Source organism: Lucilia sericata, unplaced genomic scaffold, assembly GCF_015586225.1.
Source record: "Lucilia sericata isolate MDLA Ls3-8-SP2 unplaced genomic scaffold, ASM1558622v1 Contig001779F_arrow, whole genome shotgun sequence".
NCBI classification, from domain to species: Eukaryota; Metazoa; Arthropoda; class Insecta; order Diptera; family Calliphoridae; genus Lucilia; species Lucilia sericata.
The window spans coordinates 34534-60443 of NW_023995678.1; the positions used below are offsets into that span (position 1 = coordinate 34534).

General features: G+C 31.3%; 1 protein-coding gene across 1 annotated transcript in view; it reads left to right on the top strand.

Moving 5' to 3' along the window:
- Positions 1 to 1933: 1933 nt before the first annotated feature.
- Positions 1934 to 25910, top strand: part of LOC119612635 (peroxidasin) — a gene marked incomplete at its 5' end in the record, with an annotated part of 35694 nt that continues 11717 nt past the window's right edge. The window contains 11 exon segments of the mRNA XM_037968465.1: positions 1934 to 2054; positions 2057 to 2153; positions 2529 to 2546; positions 2548 to 2598; positions 4381 to 4433; positions 4436 to 4573; positions 4576 to 4620; positions 8715 to 9515; positions 16709 to 16912; positions 17250 to 17425; positions 17606 to 17787. Coding sequence (XP_037824393.1) covers positions 1934 to 2054; positions 2057 to 2153; positions 2529 to 2546; positions 2548 to 2598; positions 4381 to 4433; positions 4436 to 4573; positions 4576 to 4620; positions 8715 to 9515; positions 16709 to 16912; positions 17250 to 17425; positions 17606 to 17787 — 1886 coding nt within the window.

Consider the following 25910-nt stretch of genomic DNA (forward strand, 5'->3'; position numbering starts at 1 on the left):
TGAACTAGAACTGAACTAGAACTGAACTAGAACTGAACTAGAACTGAACTAGAACTGAACTAGAACTGAACTAGAACTGAACTAGAACTGAACTAGAACTGAACTAGAACTGAACTAGAAACTGAACTAGAACTGAACTAGAACTGAACTAGAACTGAACTAGAACTGAACTAGAACTGAACTACTGAACTAGAAACTGAACTAGAACTGAACTAGAACTGAACTAGAATTGAACTAGAACTGAACTAGAACTGAACTAGAACTGAACTAGAACTGAACTAGAACTGAACTAGAACTGAACTAGAACTGAACTAGAACTGAACTAGAACTGAACTAGAACTGAACTAGAACTGAACTAGAACTGAACTAGAACTGAACTAGAACTGAACTAGAACTGAACTAGAACTGAACTAGAACTGAACTAGAACTGAACTAGAACTGAACTAGAACTGAACTAGAACTGAACTAGAACTGAACTAGAACTGAACTAGAACTGAACTAGAACTGAACTAGAACTGAACTAGAACTGAACTAGAACTGAACTAGAACTGAACTAGAACTGAACTAGAACTGAACTAGAACTGAACTAGAACTGAACTAGAACTGAACTAGAACTGAACTAGAACTGAACTAGAACTGAACTAGAACTGAACTAGAACTGAACTAGAACTGAACTAGAACTGAACTAGAACTGAACTAGAACTGAACTAGAACTGAACTAGAACTGAACTAGAACTGAACTAGAACTGAACTAGAACTGAACTAGAACTGAACTAGAACTGAACTAGAACTGAACTAGAACTGAACTAGAACTGAACTAGAACTGAACTAGAACTGAACTAGAACTGAACTAGAACTGAACTAGAACTGAACTAGAACTGAACTAGAACTGAACTAGAACTAAACTAGAACTGAACTAGAACTGAACTAGAACTGAACTAGAACTGAACTAGAACTGAACTAGAACTGAACTAGAACTGAACTAGAACTGAACTAGAACTGAACTAGAACTGAACTAGAACTGAACTAGAACTGAACTAGAACTGAACTAGAACTGAACTAGAACTGAACTAGAACTGAACTAGAACTGAACTAGAACTGAACTAGAACTGAACTAGAACTGAACTAGAACTGAACTAGAACTGAACTAGAACTGAACTAGAACTGAACTAGAACTGAACTAGAACTGAACTAGAACTGAATTAGAACTGAACTAGAACTGAACTAGAACTGAACTAGAACTGAACTAGAACTGAACTAGAACTGAACTAGAACTGAACTACAACTAAACTACAACTAAACTAGAACTGAACTACAACTGAACTAGAACTGAACTAGAACTGAACTAGAACTGAACTAGAACTGAACTAGAACTGAACTAGAACTAAACTAGAACTGAACTAGAACTGAACTAGAACTGAACTAGAACTGAACTAGAACTGAACTAGAACTGAACTAGAACTGAACTAGAACTGAACTAGAACTGAACTAGAACTGAACTAGAACTGAACTAGAACTGAACTAGAACTGAACTAGAACTGAACTAGAACTGAACTAGAACTGAACTAGAACTGAACTAGAACTGAACTAGAACATTTGTTCACGTAAAATATTTTATTTTCTTAAAGCTTTAAGTTTCTTTAAAGCTTTAAGGTTTCTTAAAGCTTTAAGGTTCTTTAAAACCACTGCCACAACTCTACTATCCTAGAACAAATTTAAGGATTTCCCCTTTAAGGCATCTTTATTATATTATCCATCCTATTTTCATCAACATCTAACGATACGTACTTTGGTGTCTGTTTGTACTCTTGATTTTATTATTAGTATCAGCAGTTACTTATTTGCATTAAAAATTTTCTATCATTTTTTCACTTATCATTCTTGTTTCTTGAATTTTTTCATTCATTTTCTAATTTTTTCTGTATTTTCCATTTCTAGTGATTTTCGTTTCAATCGTTTTGAGGAAATACCAGCAAATGCTTTCGATGGATTAACACAGGTGACTACGTTGTTTCTGAATGAGAATGAGATTTCCTATATACAGGAGGGAGCTTTGATGGTTTAGTCTCATTGCGGTTCTTGTATTTGAGCTCTAATCGCATTAGCAAGTTGCCAAAGAGTATCTTTCAAAAGTTGCAGCAATTGGAGGGAATGTAAGTATTAGATTAAAAATGTTATAATAATAAAGTTGTATAGTTAAAGTAAAGAGAGTGATGAAAGTAATGAACTAATTCCTAAAGTAAAGAGAATATAAAATAAATCAAAAAAATGAAATAAATATCTGGATTTAATTGAAGGGAATTTATCCCTATACTTTTAGAAATGGTGTTATATTGGTAGTTTGTATTGTCTTGTCTAATTGCTTGACCAAAGAATGAAAAGTGAAATGCAAATACATTGTGTGATTGAAAATTTTACAACTTCTAATAAAAGCACGTTTTCATTTCAATGATTTTCTTTTTATTGTTGCTGTATATAAACAATGTATTTTCTTTTCGTTTAATTTCTTATTCTGTTTGTTCCTATAGATACCTGGAAAACAATGATTTGGCAAATTGATGCAGATACCTTCGCCAATTTACCACGTTTAAATCGAATGTAAGTATCGTATTACACAAAAGCTAAAATTACATAAAACTGATATAGTCTCAATCGTATATATGGTATGAAGCAGAAAATGTTTTGAGATTTGTAACATTAAGTTTCAGTTTATTAAAGGAGTTGAAAAACATTTTTGGTTACATAAAGTAAGATTTAACAAAATTAAGATTTAAGGTCAATTCTAGTTCAGTTCTAGTTCAGTTCTAGTTCAGTTCTAGTTCAGTTCTAGTTCAGTTCTAGTTCAGTTCTACTTCAGTTCTAGTTCAGTTCAGTTCTAGTTCAGTTCTAGTTCAGTTCTAGTTCATTTCTAGTTCAGTTCTAGTTCAGTTCTAGTTCTAGTTCAGTTCTAGTTCTAGTTCAGTTCTAGTTCTAGTTCTAGTTCTAGTTCAGTTCTAGTTCTAGTTCAGTTCTAGTTCAGTTCTAGTTCAGTTCTAGTTCAGTTCTAGTTCAGTTCTAGTTCATTTCTAGTTCAGTTCTAGTTCAGTTCTAGTTCAGTTCTAGTTCAGTTCTAGTTCAGTTCTAGTTCAGTTCTAGTTCAGTTCTAGTTCAGTTCTAGTTCAGTTCTAGTTCAGTTCTAGTTCAGTTCTAGTTCAGTTCTAGTTCAGTTCTAGTTCAGTTCTAGTTCAGTTCTAGTTCAGTTCTAGTTCAGTTCTAGTTCAGTTCTAGTTCAGTTCTAGTTCAGTTTAGTCAGTTCTAGTTCAATTCTAGTTCAGTTCTAGTTCAGTTCTAGTTCAGTTCTAGTTCAGTTCTAGTTCAGTTCTAGTTCAGTTCTAGTTCAGTTCTAGTTCAGTTCTAGTTCAGTTCTAGTTCAGTTCTAGTTCAGTTCTAGTTCAGTTCTAGTTCAGTTCTAGTTCAGTTCTAGTTCAGTTCTAGTTCAGTTCTAGTTCAGTTCTAGTTCAGTTCTAGTTCAGTTCTAGTTCAGTTCTAGTTCAGTTCTAGTTCAGTTCTAGTTCAGTTCTAGTTCAGTTCTAGTTCAGTTCTAGTTCAGTTCTAGTTCAGTTCTAGTTCAGTTTTTCTAGTTCAGTTCTAGTTCAGTTCTAGTTCAGTTCTAGTTCAGTTCTAGTTCAGTTCTAGTTCAGTTCTAGTTCAGTTCTAGTCATTCAGTTCTAGTTCAGTTCTAGTTCAGTTCTAGTTCAGTTCTAGTTCAGTTCTAGTTCAGTTCTAGTTCAGTTCTAGTTCAGTTCTAGTTCAGTTCTAGTTCAGTTCAGTTCTAGTTCAGTTCTAGTTCAGTTCTAGTTCAGTTCTAGTTCAGTTCAGTTCAGTTCTAGTTCAGTTCAGTTCTAGTTCAGTTCTAGTTCAGTTCTAGTTCAGTTCTAGTTCAGTTCAGTTCTAGTTCAGTTCTAGTTCAGTTCTAGTTCAGTTCTAGTTCAGTTCTAATTCAGTTCTAGTTCAGTTCTAGTTCAGTTCTAGTTCAGTTCTAGTTCAGTTCTAGTTCAGTTCTAGTTCAGTTCTAGTTCAGTTCTAGTTCAGTTCTAGTTCAGTTCTAGTTCAGTTCTAGTTCAGTTCTAGTTCAGTTCTAGTTCAGTTCTAGTTCAGTTCTAGTTCAGTTCTAGTTCACTTGGATCGTAAACCCTAAATAATGAGGTTGAAAAAATGTGTATCAAATTTCCTTTTTGTATTGCCCGTAGCTCATTGCTAATTGCATTTTTTATATATATTTCTCCATGTCATACAGTTTTCTAATTCTAATCCTTTTTTTTTTTTCTTCTTTTCACTTTTTTTTGCAACAATAAATTTGTGCCTCCTTCTGCCTACACCTACTTTATCTGCACCATTTAGTTTTCTTTTCAATAATAAACTGACTAATCTGCCACCAGATGCATTTACACGTTTGCCAGCTTGAAACGCCTACGACTAGATGGCAATCCCATCGACTGTAATTGTGGTATTTACTCATTGTGGCGCCACTATCAACAGCATCCCCAACGACAAGTCATCACCATTGCTTTGACTTGTGAGACACCAGCAACATTGTACGTCATGGATTTGCGAGTCTACAGGAATATCATTTTCATTGCAGTAAGTGAAATCTGTATTATGAAACTAGATATAAGTCTATGTATGTATGTGTATGTTGCACAGATACAATTACCAACTATTACTAATACTACTACTTTTAGTTTTAATCTATGTACATATATATGTAGTGTGTCTATTGTATTCGAGCGTAAACAGTTGAAAATCCAATTTAAACTGTGGGAAATTACTGAGCAATGACTGACTATGTATAACCAGCCATCCAACCAACTATCTATTCTAGATAGAATATCTCGAATATAGTTATTGTTTCCTTATTTTATTGTTCATTTTTTGTTTTGTTTATTTGTTACTTTTCATTTCTTTTCATTGCTATTTTATTATTAACAAAAACTTTTAGAAGAAAATCATACACTGTAAATTATTTAGAGGTAGACGAACGAGAGGTTGGTGAAAAATGAAAATCCTTTTCAGAAAATTGTTTTGTTGGATTTATTATAGTTTGTTCAATTGTCTTTAAAGTGGTATACTTTAATATTGCTTTGATGAACTTAAATAAAAATATAAAAATGATTAAAGAAAATCTTACAAAATTACTTTTAAAAAATTTTTCTCATTCATGTGCAATTACTTAAATTTGCAGTAAAAATAGCATCGAAAATAAAATGTATAAAAAAAAATCTGTTCAAAAATTTATTAAAAGTTCAGCGTAGATCTAGTTCAAATCTAATACAGTTCTAGTTCTGTTCTAGTTCTTTTCTAGTTCTGTTCTAGTTCTGTTCTAGTTCTGTTCTAGTTCTGTTCTAGTTCTGTTCTAGTTCTGTTCTAGTTCTGTTCTAGTTCTGTTCTAGTTCTGTTCTAGTTCTGTTCTAGTTCTGTTCTAGTTCTGTTCTAGTTCTGTTCTAGTTCTGTTCTAGTTCTGTTCTAGTTCTGTTCTAGTTCTGTTCTAGTTCTGTTCTAGTTCTGTTCTAGTTCTGTTCTAGTTCTGTTCTAGTTCTGTTCTAGTTCTGTTCTAGTTCTGTTCTAGTTCTGTTCTAGTTCTGTTCTAGTTCTGTTCTAGTTCTGTTCTAGTTCTGTTCTAGTTCTGTTCTAGTTCTGTTCTAGTTCTGTTCTAGTTCTGTTCTAGTTCTGTTCTAGTTCTGTTCTAGTTCTGTTCTAGTTCTGTTCTAGTTCTGTTCTATTTCTGTTCTGTTCTGTTCTAGTTCAGTTCTATTCTAGTTCTGTTCTAGTTCTGTTCTAGTTCTGTTCTAGTTCTGTTCTAGTTCTGTTCTAGTTCTGTTCTAGTTCTGTTCTAGTTCTGTTCTAGTTCTGTTCTAGTTCTGTTCTAGTTCTGTTCTAGTTCTGTTCTAGTTCTGTTCTAGTTCTGTTCTAGTTCTGTTCTAGTTCTGTTCTAGTTCTGTTCTAGTTCTGTTCTAGTTCTGTTCTAGTTCTGTTCTAGTTCTGTTCTAGTTCTGTTCTAGTTCTGTTCTAGTTCTGTTCTAGTTCTGTTCTAGTTCTGTTCTAGTTCTGTTCTAGTTCTGTTCTAGTTCTGTTCTAGTTCTGTTCTAGTTCTGTTCTAGTTCTGTTCTAGTTCTGTTCTAGTTCTGTTCTAGTTCTGTTCTAGTTCTGTTCTAGATCTGTTCTAGTTCTGTTCTAGTTCTGTTCTAGTTCGTCTAGTTGCTGTTCTAGTTCTGTTCTAGTTCTGTTCTAGTTCTGTTCTAGTTCTGTTCTAGTTCTGTTCTAGTTCTGTTCTAGTTCTGTTCTAGTTCTGTTCTAGTTCTGTTCTAGTTCTCTGTTCTAGTTCTGTTCTGTTCTGTTCTAGTTCTGTTCTAGTTCTGTTCTAGTTCTGTTCTAGTTCTGTTCTAGTTTCTAGTTCTGTTCTAGTTCTGTTCTAGTTCTGTTCTAGTTCTGTTCTAGTTCTGTTCTAGTTCTGTTCTAGTTCTGTTCTAGTTCTGTTCTAGTTCTGTTCTAGTTCTGTTCTAGATTCAGTTCTAGTTCAGTTCTAGTTCGTTCTAGTTCAGTTCTAGTACAGTTTCTAGTTCAGTTCTAGTACGTCTAGTTGCAGTTCTAGTTCAGTTCTAGTTCAGTTCTAGTTCAGTTCTAGTTCAGTTCTAGTTCAGTTCTAGTTCAGTTCTAGTTCGTTCTAGTTCAGTTCTAGTTCAGTTCTAGTTCAGTTCTAGTTCAGTTCTAGTTCAGTTCTAGTTCAGTTCTAGTTCAGTTCTAGTTCAGTTCTAGTTCAGTTCTAGTTCAGTTCTAGTTCAGTTCTAGTTCAGTTCTAGTTCAGTTCTAGTTCAGTTCTAGTTCAGTTCTAGTTCAGTTCTAGTTCAGTTCTAGTTCATTCTAGTTCAGTTCTAGTTCAGTTCTAGTTCAGTTCTAGTTCAGTTCTAGTTCAGTTCTAGTTCAGTTCTAGTTCAGTTCTAGTTCAGTTCTAGTTCAGTTCTAGTTCAGTTCTAGTTCAGTTCTAGTTCAGTTCTAGTTCAGTTTCTAGTTCAGTTCTAGTTCAGTTCTAGTTCAGTTCTAGTTCAGTTCTAGTTCAGTTCTAGTTCAGTTCTAGTTCATTTCTAGTTCAGTTCTAGTTCAGTTCTAGTTCAGTTCTAGTTCAGTTCTAGTTCATTCTAGTTCAGTTCTAGTTCAGTTCTAGTTCAGTTCTGTTCAGTTCTAGTCAGTAGTTCAGTTCTAGTTCAGTTCTAGTTCGTTCTAGTTCTGTTCTAGTTCTGTTCTAGTCTGTTCTAGTTCTGTTCTAGTTCTGTTCTAGTTCTGTTCTAGTTCTGTTCTAGTTCTGTTCTAGTTCTGTTATAGTTCTGTTCTAGTCTGTTCTAGTTCTGTTCTAGTTCTGTTCTAGTTCTGTTCTAGTTCTGTTCTAGTTCTGTTCTAGTTCTGTTCTAGTTCTGTTCTAGTTCTGTTCTAGTTCTGTTCTAGTTCTGTTCTAGTTCTGTTCTAGTTCTGTTCTAGTTCTGTTCTAGTTCTGTTCTAGTTCTGTTCTAGTTCTGTTCTAGTTCTGTTCTAGTTCTGTTCTAGTTCTGTTCTAGTTCTGTTCTAGTTCTGTTCTAGTTCTGTTCTAGTTCTGTTCTAGTTCTGTTCTAGTTCTGTTCTAGTCTGTTCTAGTTCTGTTCTAGTTCTGTTCTAGTTCTGTTCTAGTTCTGTTCTAGTTCTGTTCTAGTTCTGTTCTAGTTCTGTTGTTCGTCTAGTCTGTAGTTCTGTTCTAGTTCTGTTCTAGTTCTGTTCTAGTTCTGTTCTAGTTCTGTTCCAGTTCTGTTCTAGTTCTGTCTAGTTCTGTTCTAGTTCTGTTCTAGTTCTGTTCTAGTTCTGCTCTAGTTCTGTTCTAGTTCTGTTCTAGTTCTGTTCTAGTTCTGTTCTAGTTCTGTTCTATTCTGTTCTAGTTCTGTTCTAGTTCTGTTATGGTTTCGTTCTAGTTCTGTTCTGTTCTAGTTCTTGTTCTAGATCTATTTTTGGATATGTAATGTGTTTCGCTTAAACTTTAACAAATAAAATACTTTTAATACATTTTTTGTTATATAACATTTTAGTTTTTATTTTAAAACATGTTTATTTTAAATTTATTATTACAAAAATTTTCGTTTCACAAAAAAGTCAATTTAACTCTAACAATAGCACTTACACCAATATATTGTTCAGTTAACATTTTTTAATAAAAAAATATATTTTTTTGCTTGAGACAATAGTATAAACAAATCAAAAAACATTCAAGTGAAATGCAAATAAATGTTACACGTTACAGTTAATAAAACATGAATTTTATGAAAGAAAATAAAATAAAACATATTGTTTTATGTTAACTATCTAATGATACGAATCATGTATTTTTTTAAAAATGTATACAATAACCCAGTGAAAACTTTTAGACTTTTTACAAGTAATACCTTACTATGTAAAGACTACGCAGTACAATTTAATGAAAGTTCATTCTAACATTTAACAATTGCAGCTTTAACTAAACTGTTCATCAATAACTAAATTCAATTGAATTTTGATTAATCTTAATTAAAGTGACTTCCCAAGAACACCCCTTATATAACAAAAGAGCAAAAAGTTTCCCTAACTATAGCCTACATAACCCTAGTCCCTTAAAACTTGTATTTTACTTTTAATAAGAGTTTATGAATACACACAATCTTTTTTTCTTCTCAAATTTACAGAAAAACCTGAAATAGTACAGGCACCACATGACATGCATTTAACAACAGGTGAAACAGTTGAGTTGCCCTGTCGCATGGTGGGCGATCCAGAGCCTGAAATAATTTGGATGCAAAACACAAATGAAGTTTCAACAGACTATTCACCTAAAATGCAAATATTGTCCTCAGGCACGCTCAAAATAAATGCGGTAGACTCAAATGATATTGGTATTTATGAGTGCATAGGACGCAATGAAGTTGGTGAAACACGTACTCAACCCATACGTATGATGGTTGAACAAACCCCAAACCAAAACACAAACTCAAACAATCGATACGCTCCAACACAACATGGGGAATATAATAGTAACAATGATAATAATCAACTGTGGAATGTTCATCTAAACCAAAATAACAGACAGAATACCGAATTAATTCGCAACATTGACAACAGCAACAGAAACATTCCTCGCAGTAATAGCAACGGTAGACAAGCTTATGCACCATACACAGCCTCACCATTACATCCTGCCAACGGTCTCCAGCAACCACCCACTTTTGTATACACACCCACGGATCGTATTGTGGCCCTAAATGGCGATGATGTACGTTTGGATTGTATGGCAACGGGCAATCCAACACCTGACATCCAATGGTATTTCAACGGACGCTTGGTTGCACAATCAACTGATGCACTACGCATCCAAACAAATGGTAGTTTAGTTATTGTTCAGCCTACTCTACTACAGGCAGGTGTATATCGTTGTGAGGCCACAAATCATTTAGGTACCATACAGTCTAGCGCCAATATCGAAGTAAGAGGTAAGTGAAACAAGGATTAATAAATTATTGGGCAGTCCGGATTTGTTGGAAGACAGTATTAGGAAAGAGTGTTGTTTATAATAAGGTGAATTTTTTTAAAAAACATTTAGTTCTAGTTCAGTTCTAGTTCAGTTCTAGTTCAGTTCTAGTTCAGTTCTAGTTCAGTTCTAGTACAGTTCTAGTTCAGTTTAGTAAGTTCTAGTTCAGTCTAGTTCAGTTCTAGTTCAGTTCTAGTCAGTTCTAGTTCAGTTCTAGTTCAGTTCTAGTTCAGTTCTAGTTCAGTTCTAGTTCAGTTCTAGTTCAGTTCTAGTTCAGTTCTAGTTCAGTTCTAGTTCAGTTCTAGTTCAGTTCTAGTTCAGTTCTAGTTCAGTTCTAGTTCAGTTCTAGTTCAGTTCTAGTTCAGTTCTAGTCAGTTCTAGTTCAGTTCTAGTTCAGTTCTAGTTCCGTTCTAGTCAGTTCTAGTTCAGTTCTAGTTCAGTTCTAGTTCAGTTCTAGTTCAGTTCTAGTTCAGTTCTAGTTCAGTTCTAGTTCAGTTCTAGTTCAGTTCTAGTTCAGTTCTAGTTCAGTTTATAGTTAGTTCTAGTTAGTTCTAGTTCAGTTCTAGTTCAGTTCTAGTTCAGTTCTAGTTCAGTTCTGGTTCAGTTCTAGTTCAGTTCTAGTTCAGTTCTAGTACAGTTCTAGTTCAGTTCTAGTTCAGTTCTAGTTCAGTTCTAGTTCAGTTCTAGTTCAGTTCTAGTTCAGTTCTAGTTCAGTTCTAGTTCAGTTCTAGTTCAGTTCTAGTTCAGTTCTAGTTCAGTTCTAGTTCAGTTCTAGTTCAGTTCTAGTTCAGTTCTAGTTCAGTTCTAGTTCAGTTCTAGTTCAGTTCTAGTTCAGTTCTAGTTCAGTTCTAGTTCAGTTCTAGTTCAGTTCTAGTTCAGTTCTAGTTCAGTTCTAGTTCAGTTCTAGTTCAGTTCTTGTTCAGTTCTAGTTCAGTTCAGTTCTAGTTCAGTTCTAGTTCAGTTCAGTTCAGTTCTAGTTCAGTTCAGTTCTAGTTCAGTTCAGTTCTAGTTCAGTTCTAGTTCAGTTCTAGTTCAGTTCTAGTTCAGTTCTAGTTCAGTTCTAGTTCAGTTCTAGTTCAGTCCTAGTTCAGTTCTAGTTCAGTTCTAGTTCAGTTCTAGTTCAGTTCTAGTTCTAGTTCAGTTCTAGTTCAATTCTAGTTCAGTTCTAGTTCAGTTCTAGTTCAGTTCTAGTTCAGTTCTAGTTCAGTTCTAGTTCAGTTCTAGTTCAGTTCTAGTTCAGTTCTAGTTCAGTTCTAGTTCAGTTATAGTTCAGTTATAGTTCAGTTATAGTTCAGTTATAGTTCAGTTATAGTTCAGTTATAGTTCAGTTATAGTTCTGTTTTAGTTTAGTTATAGTTCTGTTCTAGTTCAGTGCTGTTATAATTCATTTCTATCGCATTTCCATCCCTAATTGCCTTATACCACTAATATGTTCAGCGTTGCGGCAACTTCAAGGTTATTTTAAACGCTTCGAGTAATACTTTTATCTAACAGTTTTTATCAAACAAAAAGAAAAGTACATTTCAAAGCTCTGCCATAGGCATTTATACAAATATAAAAAAACATAAATTCACAGACATGCATTCACAAAAAAGACACCTAAAGTGTAGAAGATTGAAAGTAGAAAAAAATTGTATTTATCCATTTGAAACTGAATGCATGTGTTGTGCAGTTTATGTTTGACATTCTGTCAAAAACACAAACACAATAAATAAATGATGAATGTAGTACAGTAAGGTGGCATGTGCATTAGAAGCCAAAGAAATTTTTAAATAGGAAACCAAGAATTTAAAGAAATATAGAAGCTTTTAAGTAAAATTTTAAGTAAAAATAATACTTTATTTCAACAAATCTTATAAATATTTCATATGTACTTTATTTATTTAAATTATTTTTTATACATAAAATAACAACCCTCCTATTAAGCAGACATCACAGATATTTTTATGTACAATCAATGTGATGGATGGTTATGTTATGAATATAAATTTCATAATAAATTAAAACATATGGTAAAACTACGATGCCATATACAATTTTATTTAAATTCCTTCAAAAATAATAATCCTAGAGGAAATAGCAAATGCTCCAGAGGGATACCAACATACCGACAGACAGATACATTCATATGTAGATGAATACACAAATATACAGACAAATATTATTTGCATAAATTTATTTTAATGAAACAGTCATGTTCACAGCAGTGACAGTATGTTCGATTAGAAATGCATTTGAATATTGAGCAGATTAAACCAAAAATAAACTACAAAATTGAACAAACTGAATAACGGTTAATACGTTATCATCAAGTTGTAAAACTAATGCTTAATTTTATGGTCATTTAAATTTTAACAATATTGGATTCCATTTTATAAGAAAACTAGAAACTAGAACTGAACTAGAACTGAACTAGAACTGAACTAGAACTGAACTAGAACTGAACTAGAACTAAACTAGAACTGAACTAGAACTGAACTAGAACTGAACTAGAACTGAACTAGAACTGAGCTAGAACTGAACTAGAACTGAACTAGAACTGAACTAGAACTGAACTAGAACTGAACAAGAACTGAACTAGAACTGAACTAGAACTGAACTAGAACTGAACTAGAACTGAACTAGAACTGAAACTAGAACTGAACTAGAACTGAACTAGAAACTGAACTAGAACTGAACTAGAACTGAACTAGAACTGAACTAGAACTGAACTAGAACTGAACTAGAACTGAACTAGAACTGAACTAGAACTACTAGAACTGAACTAGAACTGAACTAGAACTGAACTAGAACTGAACTAGAACTGAACTAGAACTGACTAGAACTGAACTAGAACTGAACTAGAAACTGAACTAGAACTAACTGAACTACTGAACTAGAACTGACTATAACTGAACAGAACTGAACTAAAACTGAACTAAGAACTAACTAGAACTGACTAGAACTGAACTAGAACTGAACTAGAACTGAACTAGAACTGACTAGAACTGAACTAGACTGAACTAGAACTGAACTAGAACTGAACTAGAAACTGAACTAGAACTGAACTAGAACTGAACTAGACTGAACTAGAACTGAACTAGAACTGAACTAGAACTGAACTAGAAATGAACTGAACTAGAAACTGAACTAGAACTGACTAGAACTGAACTAGAACTGAACTAGAACTGACTAGAACTGACTAGAACTGAACTAGAACTGAACTAGAACTGAACTAGAACTGACTAGAACTGAACTAGAACTGAACTAGAACTGAACTAGAACTGAACTAGAACTGAACTAGAACTGAACTAGAACTGAACTAGAACTGAACTAGAACTGAACTAGAACTGAACTAGAACTGAACTAGAACTGAACTAGAACTGAACTAGAACTGAACTAGAACTGAACTGAACTAAACTGAGCTAGAATTAAGTACAACTGAGGCTAGATGTGAACTAGAAATAGAACTGAATTATTATTGGTATGTTCTTGTTAGCACCAAATTATCCAAAAAATCTCTTTGCAAAGCGTGAAAAGTTAGCTTTCATGACCCCAATTGCTGTTACGCATCTGTTAAAATATGATATAAAAAAATTAAATTAAACTAAATATAATGCGTAAAATATGCATCATTTAATTGACTTGTAACAATGTTGCGGTTTTGTTGGTTTTATTGAAATTTCGAAAATTCAATTTACAACAATTTTTTTTTTATACATCCCAGCCCTCGGTGACCAACAAAATAAATAAATTAATGTATTCACGTTTCGAATGTGTGTGTGTGTGTGCGTTACATTTATCATGATCTGAATTTAATTACAAATATTTTGACAGATTGTGTGAGTGATATAATCTAATAACAATTAGATATTAAGAGTAGGAGTTTATTTGTATAATTGCTATTGAAAGTATAAATTGTATAAATTGGTTTAGAAAAATCTAGTAGATTTGGTGGTTAAGTTGTTACAATTGTAATTAGAGAAGGAAATGTGAAATAAATGTTAATAATTGGTAGAATATTATGGGGTTTAAAGAGGATTAAGAAATTATATTAAATACTAATGATTAGCAAATCATTACTATAGCAAACTTATTACTATATAATTTATCCATAGCTTACAATTACTCCCCTAATTAAAATCAAACATATCTAGTGCCTTAACAAGTGTCAGTTTTAAAATACACTTTTAAGCTATCGCTTAAGTTTGAAATCCAAAAAGTGTTCATTGTGTTTACTGCTCATTTTCATTTAAATTAAGTTACTTGAATGCCAGTGTGTCTGTTTAGGCGGATATTAAAACTAACAAAAACGTGCATACATATGTATGTATGTGTAATGTTTGTCTTTAACAAACAGATTATTTCGCACAGACACTCATTCTGATTCAGTTATACATTACCACTAGATTCACTTAAATACAGACATTACTTTCATACAAAATCGCTGTATAGTGGAGTACGTGCCATCAAATTAAGAGATTTAAAAGGACGATTTCATTATGGTGGCGATAAAACTATTTATATGAATTATTTTATAATACGTTATAATTTGGAAGCTTATACCACCCAGGGACCCTGAAAGTTCTCTCAAAATCAATTATTACTTGAGTAATACTTCAAACATTTTGTATATATAAAACTATTGCCTTTGCTTCTATCACTTCGAATCTTCTTTTAAATAAAACTTTCAGTTATGCATGTTCATGCTTGCATTAAACTTTCAGTTAGAGTTCCTGAATTTTCTTCTTTACTTTTTCCAAAAAAAATAATTTTGCTAAAAGCAAAAGTTTTGCAACAAATGCAAAACAGTTTAATAAATTGTAAATTACTTAGCACAGTTCCAACTTAAACATTAAATAGCTTTCATTAGTAAATTAAAATTAAAATAAATGTGTTTAGTTTTAAAGTTAATTACATACTTTGAAATGTCTGTTCGCAACTCATTAAGAGTGGCAATTGGTTGCAGATTTTTCAACCATACACATGCATTTACACTGTGTAACGGCATGTACGCAGTAAAAACAAACGTGCACGTCATTTTCATTTGTCAATTTAACGCCATTAAATACTTAACCTCACAATTACTATATGTATGTATTTGGTACATAAGAAATAGGAGGCTAATCGGAAAATGGCTCTAAAAAACTTTTCCAAACTGTTATTCTAATATATTCTCAGTTAAGTGTTGTGTACCATATTGTGTACTCTTCCACTTTTCACTTAAGTCTGGATAAATATCTATATCATCCTTTCCTAAATATATTCCAAATATATCTAGACAAAATGCGAACTCATTATTGGTTAGATTATAAAGGTTGTCCCTATTCACTGCATTAGAGACATGGTTGAGCAGTGCATCCGCATTAATATTTCCAAGAATTTTATAAAGATATGGTATCTACTTTGCTAATAACGACACTCAAGTACCAGTTAATATGTCGGATATATCTGAATCTGAAAGCCTTAATATCAGTGCAGATACGATGTCTCCTAATGATTGAGAATTCAGCCGACAATCCAAGTCAGCAATAATCTAAACTTTACACGAAAAAGCAATTCTATATTATTACCAATGAGTCCGCAATAATATTTCCAGGAATCTGTAAATAATCTGGTAACTAGTTCGCAATTACCGACATTCAAGTACCAGTTTATATTTCGTATATTTTGCCGTTAAGTACTTCGTCATAAGTGTAGACACGAAGTCTCGATAAAACCGGTTAGCAGCCCTCGTAATGTTTCGAATTTCAGACGACAATCCAAGTCGACAATAATCTAGATAGTCCACCGAACCATAAATCATACTAAATCTATAGTCTGGACTATTGATTTGTCTATAGTCTGGACTATAGATTTGTCTGTACTCTGGACTATAGATTTGTCTATAGTTTGGACTATAGATTTGTCTATAGTCTGGACTATAGATTTGTCTATAGTCTGGACTATGGATTTGTCTATTGTCTGGACTATAGATTTGTCTATAGTCTGGACTATGGATTTGTCTATAGTCTGGACTATAGATTTGTCTATAGTCTGAACTAGAGATTTGTCTATAGTATGGATTATAGATTTGTCTATAGTCTGGACTATAGATTTGTCTATAGTCTGAACTATAGATTTGTCTATAGTATGGACTATAGATTTGTCTATAATCTGGACTATAGATTTCTCTACAGTCTGGACTATAGATTTGTCTATAGTCTGAACTATAGATTTGTCTATAGTCTGGACTATAGATTTGTCTATATTCTGGACTATAAATTTGTCTATAGTCTGGACTATAGATTTGTCTATAGTCTGGACTATAGATTTGTCTATAGTCTGGACTATAGATAAGTCTATAGTCTGGACTATAGATATGTCTATAGTCTAGACTATAGATATGTCTATAGTCTGGACTATAGATATCTCTATAGTCTGGACTATAGATTTGTCTATATTCTGGACTATAGATATGTCTATAGTCTGGACTATAGATGTCTATAGTCTGGACTATAGATATGTCTATAGTCTGGACTATAGATATGCCTATAGTCTGGACTATAGATATGTCTATAGTCTGGACTATAGATATCTCTATAGTCTGGACTATAGATATGTCTATAGTCTGGACTTTAGATATGTCTATAGTCTGGACTATAGATTTGTCTATAGTCTGGACTATAGATATGTCTATAATTTGGACTATAGATAAGTCTATAGTTTGGACTATAGATAAGTCTATTTCTGGAGTATAGATTTCTCTATAGTGGAATGAATGTCTATAGTCTGGACTATAGATATGTCTATAGTCTGGACTATAGATATGTCTATAGTCTGGACTATAGATATGTCTATAGTCTGGACTATAGATATGTCTATAGTTTGGACTATAGATAAGTATATTTCTGGACTATGGAAATATCTACTGTATGGAAAGTCCTTTCAGTAGCTTCCTCCTACACACGCTGACAATTGGCGATATGCATATGTACAAACACTCACATAACATGCGTATGTAAATGAAAGAGAAATATTTAACAATGAAACCATAATTGTTTACAGACGCAATTACTTTGTTTTAATGAATCTAAGAGTTTTTTTGTTATTTTCCCACTATTGATACACTGACACCCGCTTACTCACACTTATAAATAATATTTTGCGTGTGTTTTTTTATTGTCATTTTTATAGAATTACCTGAAATACTGATGGCGCCACAAAATCAAACAATTAAAGTTGGTAAAAGCTTTGTATTGGAATGTGATGCGGATGGTAATCCGATACCAACCATAACGTGGCAATTTAATGGTGAAGCAATTGTGGCCAACGAGCATCTGGTGTTGGAAAATGAAAATACGGAATTGATAGTAAATAAAGCTCAGGAATCTGATACAGGTAAAAAATAAAATGAAATGAAATATAACACAATCTCATCAGGCAAATAGCCTTAACCAACCAACCAACCAAAATAACCTAGTCAGTTAGTCGGACAGGTGGGTTGTTGCCTGGCTAGCAGCTATAACTCATTCACCCGTTGTTATACAGAATATTTAATAAGTAAACCAACGGCAGAAATACATATAAAATCGAAATTGAATGAGAATATTAAATGAATAAATATTGTCCGTGAAAAAACATCAGAGCAAAAATACAAACTAAAATTTCTTTTCATTAAAAATTTCCTCTCAATCCTTTTTCACTGATTTCATCTTGTTTAATTCTACTACTATAGGCATCTACACCTGCATTGCAGAAAATGAAAATGGTCATGCGACAGCCGCTGCCACGATAACTGTGGAAAAAACACATAGTGCACCACATTTGGTTATAGAACCTTACGATCTGGAAGCTTTCACTGGCACATCCATTGAGTTGCCCTGTAAAGCAGACGAAAGCGAGGGCATACAGGTTAGTGGAGTGATGGACATGTTTTTAATGTGTGCCTGTCTGTGTGTATGTGTACAATAAAAAGGGCAAAAATAATCATGTTTTAATTTGTGTTGTCTTCTTCTTTGTTTAATTTAATAAGTGAAATGAAATTAAAACTGAAACTGTTTTTTTATATTTTGTGACTTAATTTTTTTTCAGATAACTTGGCGCAAGGATGGTCGTATTATTGACCCTAAAGTTTTACAGACAGATAAATATGAAGTTATCGGTACAGGCAGTTTGTTTATTAAAAATGTCACAATTTTGGATAATGGCCGTTATGAATGTTCGATTAAAAATGAATTTGGTCGGGCTACCGCTTCGGCTTTAGTAACAATAAGGTAAGTAGAATAAACGTTATTAATCAAAGTCTTTTAATATCCCAACACCCAAGGTTAATTTGTACAACTCAGCATTTAAATATAGGTTGCAGTCTGGACCACAGATTTATCTAAAGTATGGAGTATATATTTGCATATCGTCTGGACTATATTTTTGTTTATAGTCAGGACTATAGATTTATCTATAGTTTGAACTATAAACTTGTCTGGAATATAGATTTATCTCTAGTCGGGATTATAGATTTGATTATAGTCTGGACTATAGATTTGGTTATATTCTGGACTATAGATTGTCTATAGTTTGGACTATAGATTGTCTATAGTCTGGACTATAGATTGTCTATAGTCCGGACTATAGATTGTGTATAGTCTGGACTATAGATTGTCTATAGTCTGGACTATAGATTGTCTATAGTCTGGACTATAGATTGTCTATAGTCTGGACTATAGATTGTCTATAGTCTGGACTATGGATTGTCTATAGTATGAACTATAGATTGTCTATAGTGTGGACTATAGATTGTCTATAGTGTGGACTATAGATTGTCTATAGTCTGGACTATAGATTGTCTATAGTCTGGACTATAAATTGTTTATAGTCTGGACTATAGATTGTCTATAGTCTGGACTATAGATTGTCTATAGTCTGGACTATAGATTGTCTATAGTCTGGACTATAGATTGTCTATAGTCTGGACTATAGAATGTCTATAGTCTGGACAATAGATTATCTATAGTTTGGACTATATATTGTCTATAGTCTGGACTATAGATTGTCTATATTCTGGACTATAGATTGTTTATAGTTTGGACTATAGATTGTCTATAGTCTGGACTATAGATTGTCTACAATATGAACTATAGATTGTCTATAGTATGAACTATAGATTGTCTATAGTCTGGACTATAGATTTTCTATAGTCTGGACTATAGAATGTCTATAGTCTGGACTATAGATTGTCTATAGTTTGGACTATAGATTGTCTATAGTCTGGACTATAGATTGTCTATAGTCTGGACTATAGATTGTCTATAGTCTGGACTATAGATTGTCTATAGTTTGGACTATAGATTGTCTATAGTATGAACTATATATTGTCTATAGTAGGAACTATAGATTGTCTATAGTCTGGGCTGTAGATTGTCTATAGTTTGGACTATAGATTGTCTATAGTCTGGACTATAGATTGTCAATAGTCTGTAGTATATATTGTCAATAGTCTGGACTATAGATTGTCTATAGTCTGGACAATAGATGGTCTATAGTCTGGACTATAGATTGTATATTGTTTGGACTATAGATTGTCTATAGATTTGTCTATAGTCTGGACTATAGACTTATCTTTAGTCTGGACTATAGATTGATCTTAATCAGGACTAGATTTATCTATATCTATAGTCTAGATTATAGATTGATCTATAGTTTGGGGTATACATTGATCAATAGTATGGACTATTGATCCATAAATTGGATTATTCTTTGCTCTATTATCTGGTTTTTAGTCTCAGTTAATGATAGGTTCATTGTCTGAAATATATTTTTTAATATAATATAATTTTTACTTTAACTTTTACTGTTTTTATATTTTTCATTTTGAACTGTTCTAATTTTCTTTCCACCTTTATTATTTTTTAACTCAAGTACATTTTGAAAAATCTAAACCTCATTTCCTTCCCCTACTTATATTTACTAATGGTTGTTATTTTTTGCAGTAATTATAGTGCACTTGTGAAATGTACATAAAATTGTTCTATCCCGTCTGCATAGATGTCACGTGTAGACACGTGTCTGTTAGAAAAAAACACTGTTTTCTATCCTCCACTACACACACACACACACACAAGTACAAATATACTGTGTATTTAAATTTTATATAGAGCTGTTTATTTTCATTTAACCTTCAACCACTTTCATTAGTTCTCATTAATTTTCTTACCAACATTTTTCGTTTTATTATTTTTTTTTTTTTTTGTTAAATTGAAAACAAATATTAATTGCGCATTTTAAAGTACGGATAGTGAAGAACATCCAATTAAAACTGGAAAAGAACATGAGGAAAGTACATACCTGCAACGAGAAGGAGAGAAAAACAGATTTAAGTTAATAAAACTTTATAAACATTAAGTTCAATATGGAAAAAAATAGTTTTCTAAAACAAAAACTAAATGACAAGCCACAAATTTATCTTAATATCTTTTAAGAACGAGTGAAACCATAATTCTTACATAAACTTTCTTAATTAATTGTGTAAATAGTTTTGTTTTAAACTATAACAGTTTGCATATTAAAAGTAATTTAAATACTTTTTGCACACCATAACCAACTAAAACAAAAACTAACTAATATTTTCTTGCGTACATCCTTCATCATGCTTTCGCTTTTTTTGGGAGGGCAATTGCTTAAAGGGCTAAAAAAGCATCATAGCCAACTTAACAACTACAAAAAAGTGATAACTAACTTGTTTCTTGTGCCCAACTCACAACGATGACATTTAAATAAAACAAAAACAGCATAAGTAACCGAACATTACAAAAACTAAAAACCACTAAACTAAGGATAACTGCAGATTTTCCCATTTGCAAAAAAAAAAAAATGCAAACTAAAGAAATTTTTTCCTCACATCTCCCTTCTCCTTTCGTTTTTTTGTGCATTTTGTGTGCATTAACAAAAGAAACATGAGCACAGTCGTGTAGAACAGGAAAAAAATTAAATTTTCCGTTTGAACAACAACAGAGAAATTATAACAAAAAAAAATGCATGATTATGCGGTAAAAGCCCCTATAAAAATGTAAGTGTCGGTTTTGCGCACATGAGATTTAACGCATAGACTGGAATGTTAAATAGAAACAAAAAATACCAAAAGGATTTTAATTTTGAATGAGTTTGAGAAAGAATCATTTTGTAACTGCTAATTTTGTTGTACTGGTCGATTATACAAATATGTAAAAGAATAAAGAATGTTATTGAGAGAATTGTAAAGTATTTGAAAGTGATGGTTATAATTTTTAAAATATGTATAAGTTTATTTAAGAAAACATTTTCACATTTATTTCTCTAGTCTAGAGCACAAAAACCTCTATGTCAGAGAATACTGAGGCGTATACTTATTTCTTTTGTATTAAATGTTGATCATACGCACTAAATTTAAGAAAGAGTAATTCTGCAATTTATAACTTTGTCGTTCTGGTCGATAAGAATAATGTGTGTTTTTGAAAGAATTGTGGAATATTTGACAGTGATGGTTATATTTTAAGGGAATACGGTGACGTAAACGTATTTCATTTGAATTAAATGTTGATCAAACGCAGCAGATGTAATTGTTCAATTCGTTGTATGTCATAAACAATTTTGAAATAAAGTTTTTGAAACAAAAAAAAAATACAACATACTATGATACAACCGTACAACAGCGATTGTGAATTGGACAAATGAAAAATTCGATGTTTTGAGAAACTGAAAGATATTGCATTAGTTAGTTAGTTAGTAGTTAGTTAGTAGTTAGTAGTTAGTTAGTTAGGTTAGTTAGTTAGTAGTTAGTTAGTTAGTTAGTTAGTTAGTTAGTTAGTTAGTTAGTTAGTTAGTTATGTTAGTTCGTTAGTTAGTTAGTTAGTTAGTTAGTAGTTAGTTAGTTAGTTAGTTAGTTATTTAGTTAGTTAGTAGTATTAGTTAGTTAGTTAGTAGTTAGTTAGTTAGTTAGTTAGTTAGTTAGTTCGTCGTTAGTTTTAGTTAGTTAGTTAGTTAGTAGTTAGTTAGTTAGTTAGTTAGTTAGTTAGTTAGTAGTTAGTTAGTAGTTAGTAGTTAGTTAGTTAGTTAGTTAGTTAGTTAGTTAGTTAGTTAGTTAGTTAGTTAGTTAGTTAGTTAGTTAGTTAGTTAGTTAGTTAGTTAGTTAGTTAGTTAGTTAGTTAGTAGTTAGTTAGTTAGTAGTTAGTTAGTTAGTAGTTAGTAGTTAGTTAGTTAGTTAGTAGTTAGTTAGTTAGTGTTAGTTAGTTAGTTAGTTAGTTAGTAGTTAGTTAGTTAGTTAGTTAGTTAGTTAGTTAGTTAGTTAGTAGTAGTTAGTTAGTTAGTTAGTAGTATAGTTAGTTAGTTAGTTAGTTTAGTTAGTTAGTTAGTTAGTTAGTTAGTTAGTTAGTTAGTAGTTAGTTTAGTAGTTAGTTAGTTAGTTAGTTAGTTAGTTAGTTAGTTAGTTAGTTATTAGTTAGTTAGTTAGTTAGTTAGTTAGTTAGTAGTTAGTTAGTTAGTTAGTAGTTAGTTAGTTAGTTAGTTAGTTAGTTAGTTAGTTAGTTAGTTAGTTAGTAGTTAGTTAGTTAGTTAGTTAGTTAGTTAGTTAGTTAGTTAGTTAGTTAGTTAGTTAGTTAGTTAGTTAGTTAGTTAGTTAGTTAGTTAGTTAGTTAGTTAGTAGTAGTTAGTTAGTAGTTAGTTAGTTAGTAGTTAGTTAGTTAGTTAGTTAGTTAGTTAGTTAGTAGTTAGTTAGTTAGTTAGTAGTTAGTTAGTTAGTAGTTAGTTAGTTAGTTAGTTAGTTAGTTAGTTAGTTAGTTAGTTAGTTAGTTAGTTAGTTAGTTAGTTAGTAGTTAGTAGTTAGTTAGTTAGTAGTTAGTTAGTTAGTTAGTTAGTAGTTAGTTAGTTAGTTAGTTAGTTAGTTAGTTAGTTAGTTAGTAGTAGTTAGTTAGTTAGTTAGTTAGTTAGTTAGTTAGTAGTTAGTTAGTTAGTTAGTTAGTTAGTTAGTTAGTTAGTTAGTTAGTTAGTTAGTTAGTTAGTAGTTAGTTAGTTAGTTAGTTAGTAGTAGTTAGTTAGTTAGTTAGTTAGTTAGTTAGTTAGTTAGTTAGTTAGTTAGTTAGTTAGTTAGTTAGTTAGTTAGTTAGTAGTTAGTTAGTTAGTTAGTTAGTTAGTTAGTTAGTTAGTTAGTTAGTTAGTTAGTTAGTTAGTTAGTTAGTTAGTTAGTAGTTAGTTAGTTAGTTAGTTAGTTAGTTAGTAGTAGTTAGTTAGTTAGTTAGTTAGTTAGTTAGTTAGTTAGTTAGTTAGTTAGTTAGTTAGTTAGTTAGTTAGTTAGTTAGTTAGTTAGTTAGTTAGTTAGTTAGTTAGTTAGTTAGTAGTTAGTTAGTTAGTTAGTTAGTTAGTTAGTTAGTTAGTTAGTTAGTTAGTTAGTTAGTAGTAGTTAGTAGTTAGTTAGTTAGTTAGTTAGTTAGTTAGTTAGTTAGTTAGTTAGTTAGTTAGTTAGTTAGTTAGTTAGTTAGTTAGTTAGTTAGTTAGTTAGTTAGTTAGTTAGTTAGTTAGTTAGTTAGTTAGTTAGTTAGTTAGTTAGTTAGTTAGTTAGTTAGTTAGTTAGTTAGTTAGTAGTTAGTTAGTTAGTTAGTTAGTTAGTTAGTTAGTTAGTTAGTAGTTAGTTAGTTAGTTAGTTAGTTAGTTAGTTAGTTAGTTAGTAGTTAGTTAGTTAGTTAGTTAGTTAGTTAGTTAGTTAGTTAGTTAGTTAGTTAGTAGTTAGTTAGTTAGTTAGTTAGTTAGTTAGTAGTTAGTTAGTTAGTAGTAGTTAGTAGTTAGTTAGTTAGTAGTTAGTTAGTTAGTTAGTTAGTTAGTTAGTTAGTAGTTAGTTAGTTAGTAGTAGTTAGTTAGTTAGTTAGTTAGTTAGTTAGTTAGTTAGTTAGTTAGTTAGTTAGTTAGTTAGTTAGTTAGTTAGTTAGTTAGTTAGTTAGTTAGTTAGTTAGTTAGTTAGTAGTTAGTTAGTTAGTTAGTTAGTTAGTTAGTTAGTAGTTAGTTAGTTAGTAGTTAGTTAGTTAGTTAGTTAGTAGTTAGTTAGTTAGTTAGTTAGTTAGTTAGTTAGTTAGTTAGTAGTTAGTTAGTTAGTTAGTTAGTTAGTTAGTAGTTAGTTAGTTAGTTAGTTAGTTAGTTAGTTAGTTAGTTAGTTAGTTAGTTAGTTAGTTAGTTAGTTAGTTAGTAGTTAGTTAGTTAGTTAGTTAGTTAGTTAGTTAGTTAGTTAGTTAGTTAGTTAGTTAGTTAGTTAGTTAGTTAGTTAGTTAGTTAGTTAGTTAGTTAGTAGTTAGTTAGTTAGTTAGTAGTTAGTTAGTTAGTTAGTTAGTTAGTTAGTTAGTTAGTTAGTTAGTTAGTTAGTTAGTTAGTTAGTTAGTTAGTTAGTTAGTTAGTTAGTTAGTTAGTTAGTTAGTTAGTTAGTTAGTAGTTAGTTAGTTAGTTAGTTAGTTAGTTAGTTAGTTAGTTAGTTAGTTAGTTAGTTAGTTAGTTAGTTAGTTAGTTAGTTAGTTAGTTAGTTAGTTAGTTAGTTAGTTAGTTAGTTAGTTAGTTAGTTAGTTAGTTAGTTAGTTAGTTAGTTAGTTAGTTAGTTAGTTAGTAGTTAGTTAGTTAGTTAGTTAGTTAGTTAGTTAGTTAGTTAGTTAGTTAGTTAGTTAGTTAGTTAGTTAGTTAGTTAGTTAGTTAGTTAGTTAGTTAGTTAGTTAGTTAGTTAGTTAGTTAGTTAGTTAGTTAGTTAGTTAGTTAGTTAGTAGTTAGTTAGTTAGTTAGTTAGTTAGTTAGTTAGTTAGTTAGTTAGTTAGTTAGTTAGTTAGTTAGTTAGTAGTTAGTTAGTTAGTTAGTTAGTTAGTTAGTTAGTTAGTTAGTTAGTAGTTAGTTAGTTAGTTAGTTAGTTAGTTAGTTAGTTAGTTAGTTAGTTAGTTAGTTAGTTAGTTAGTTAGTTAGTTAGTTAGTTAGTTAGTTAGTTAGTTAGTTAGTTAGTTAGTTAGTTAGTTAGTTAGTTAGTTAGTTAGTTAGTTAGTTAGTTAGTTAGTTAGTTAGTTAGTTAGTTAGTTAGTTAGTTAGTTAGTTAGTTAGTTAGTTAGTTAGTTAGTTAGTTAGTTAGTTAGTTAGTTAGTTAGTTAGTTAGTTAGTTAGTTAGTTAGTTAGTAGTTAGTTAGTTAGTTAGTTAGTTAGTTAGTTAGTTAGTTAGTTAGTTAGTAGTTAGTAGTTAGTTAGTTAGTTAGTTAGTTAGTAGTTAGTTAGTTAGTTAGTTAGTTAGTTAGTTAGTTAGTTAGTTAGTTAGTTAGTTAGTTAGTTAGTTAGTAGTTAGTTAGTTAGTTAGTTAGTTAGTTAGTTAGTTAGTTAGTTAGTTAGTTAGTTAGTTAGTTAGTTAGTAGTTAGTTAGTTAGTTAGTTAGTTAGTTAGTTAGTTAGTTAGTTAGTTAGTTAGTTAGTTAGTAGTTAGTTAGTTAGTAGTTAGTTAGTTAGTTAGTTAGTTAGTTAGTTAGTTAGTTAGTTAGTTAGTTAGTTAGTAGTTAGTTAGTTAGTTAGTTAGTTAGTTAGTTAGTAGTTAGTTGGGAAAAACAAAGCGTTTTTTTCAAGATTCTGGATAAAGTTCGTATAATTGTAAAAGTTTAATCAGGTTTTAAGTAAAAAATAGCGAAAGGTAAACTACGTCTTCAAAACCAATACCTAAAGCAAAAAGCCACATAATTATAGACTAAAGACAAAATTACAATAAAAACTCTTATTTCAAAACGGTTTTTTGTTCCTACGTATATGATTTTTTGTAGAAAAATAGTGAAATAAAAGGAAATATAAATAAAATAAAAAACAATATAAAGTTATTCGAGAAAAAAGTGTTCAGGAAAACAAAAGCTGAAAATTTAATTAACCAGCGCATACGGCAAAAAGTGTTAAAATGTGGCTGCTGCTGCTATTTTTATGGCGGTTATATACAGGCCACAAATACCAGAACGAGTTTCAGTATAAGGAATTAAAGAAATGCATACATTAACAAAGACCAGGAAAACTTTTTTTGTCGAAAAAAGAACATTAAGCATTATCAAAAATAAATCTACAAAAATAATGCTGGTAAAATGCGGTTAAAATCTCATATTATACATATATTACTTTCACATGCATTTTATGCTTTTTTTTTTTTTGGAATTTTTCTTTGTTTTTTAACCCGAATTCTAAAAATACATTATGGATTCTAAATATTTTGTGTGTGTATGTTTTTTTATGTGAAAATTCTTTGCTCTAAAAATGCAAACTTTTCTCATTATGTGTGTTTGTTTTATGCGTTGCCGGTTTATTGAGTGAGTAGTAGTGTACCTTTAGGTTACACTGCATAATGTATAAATGCTGCACGAATATTCAAATGACTTCCTCTACCACTACCA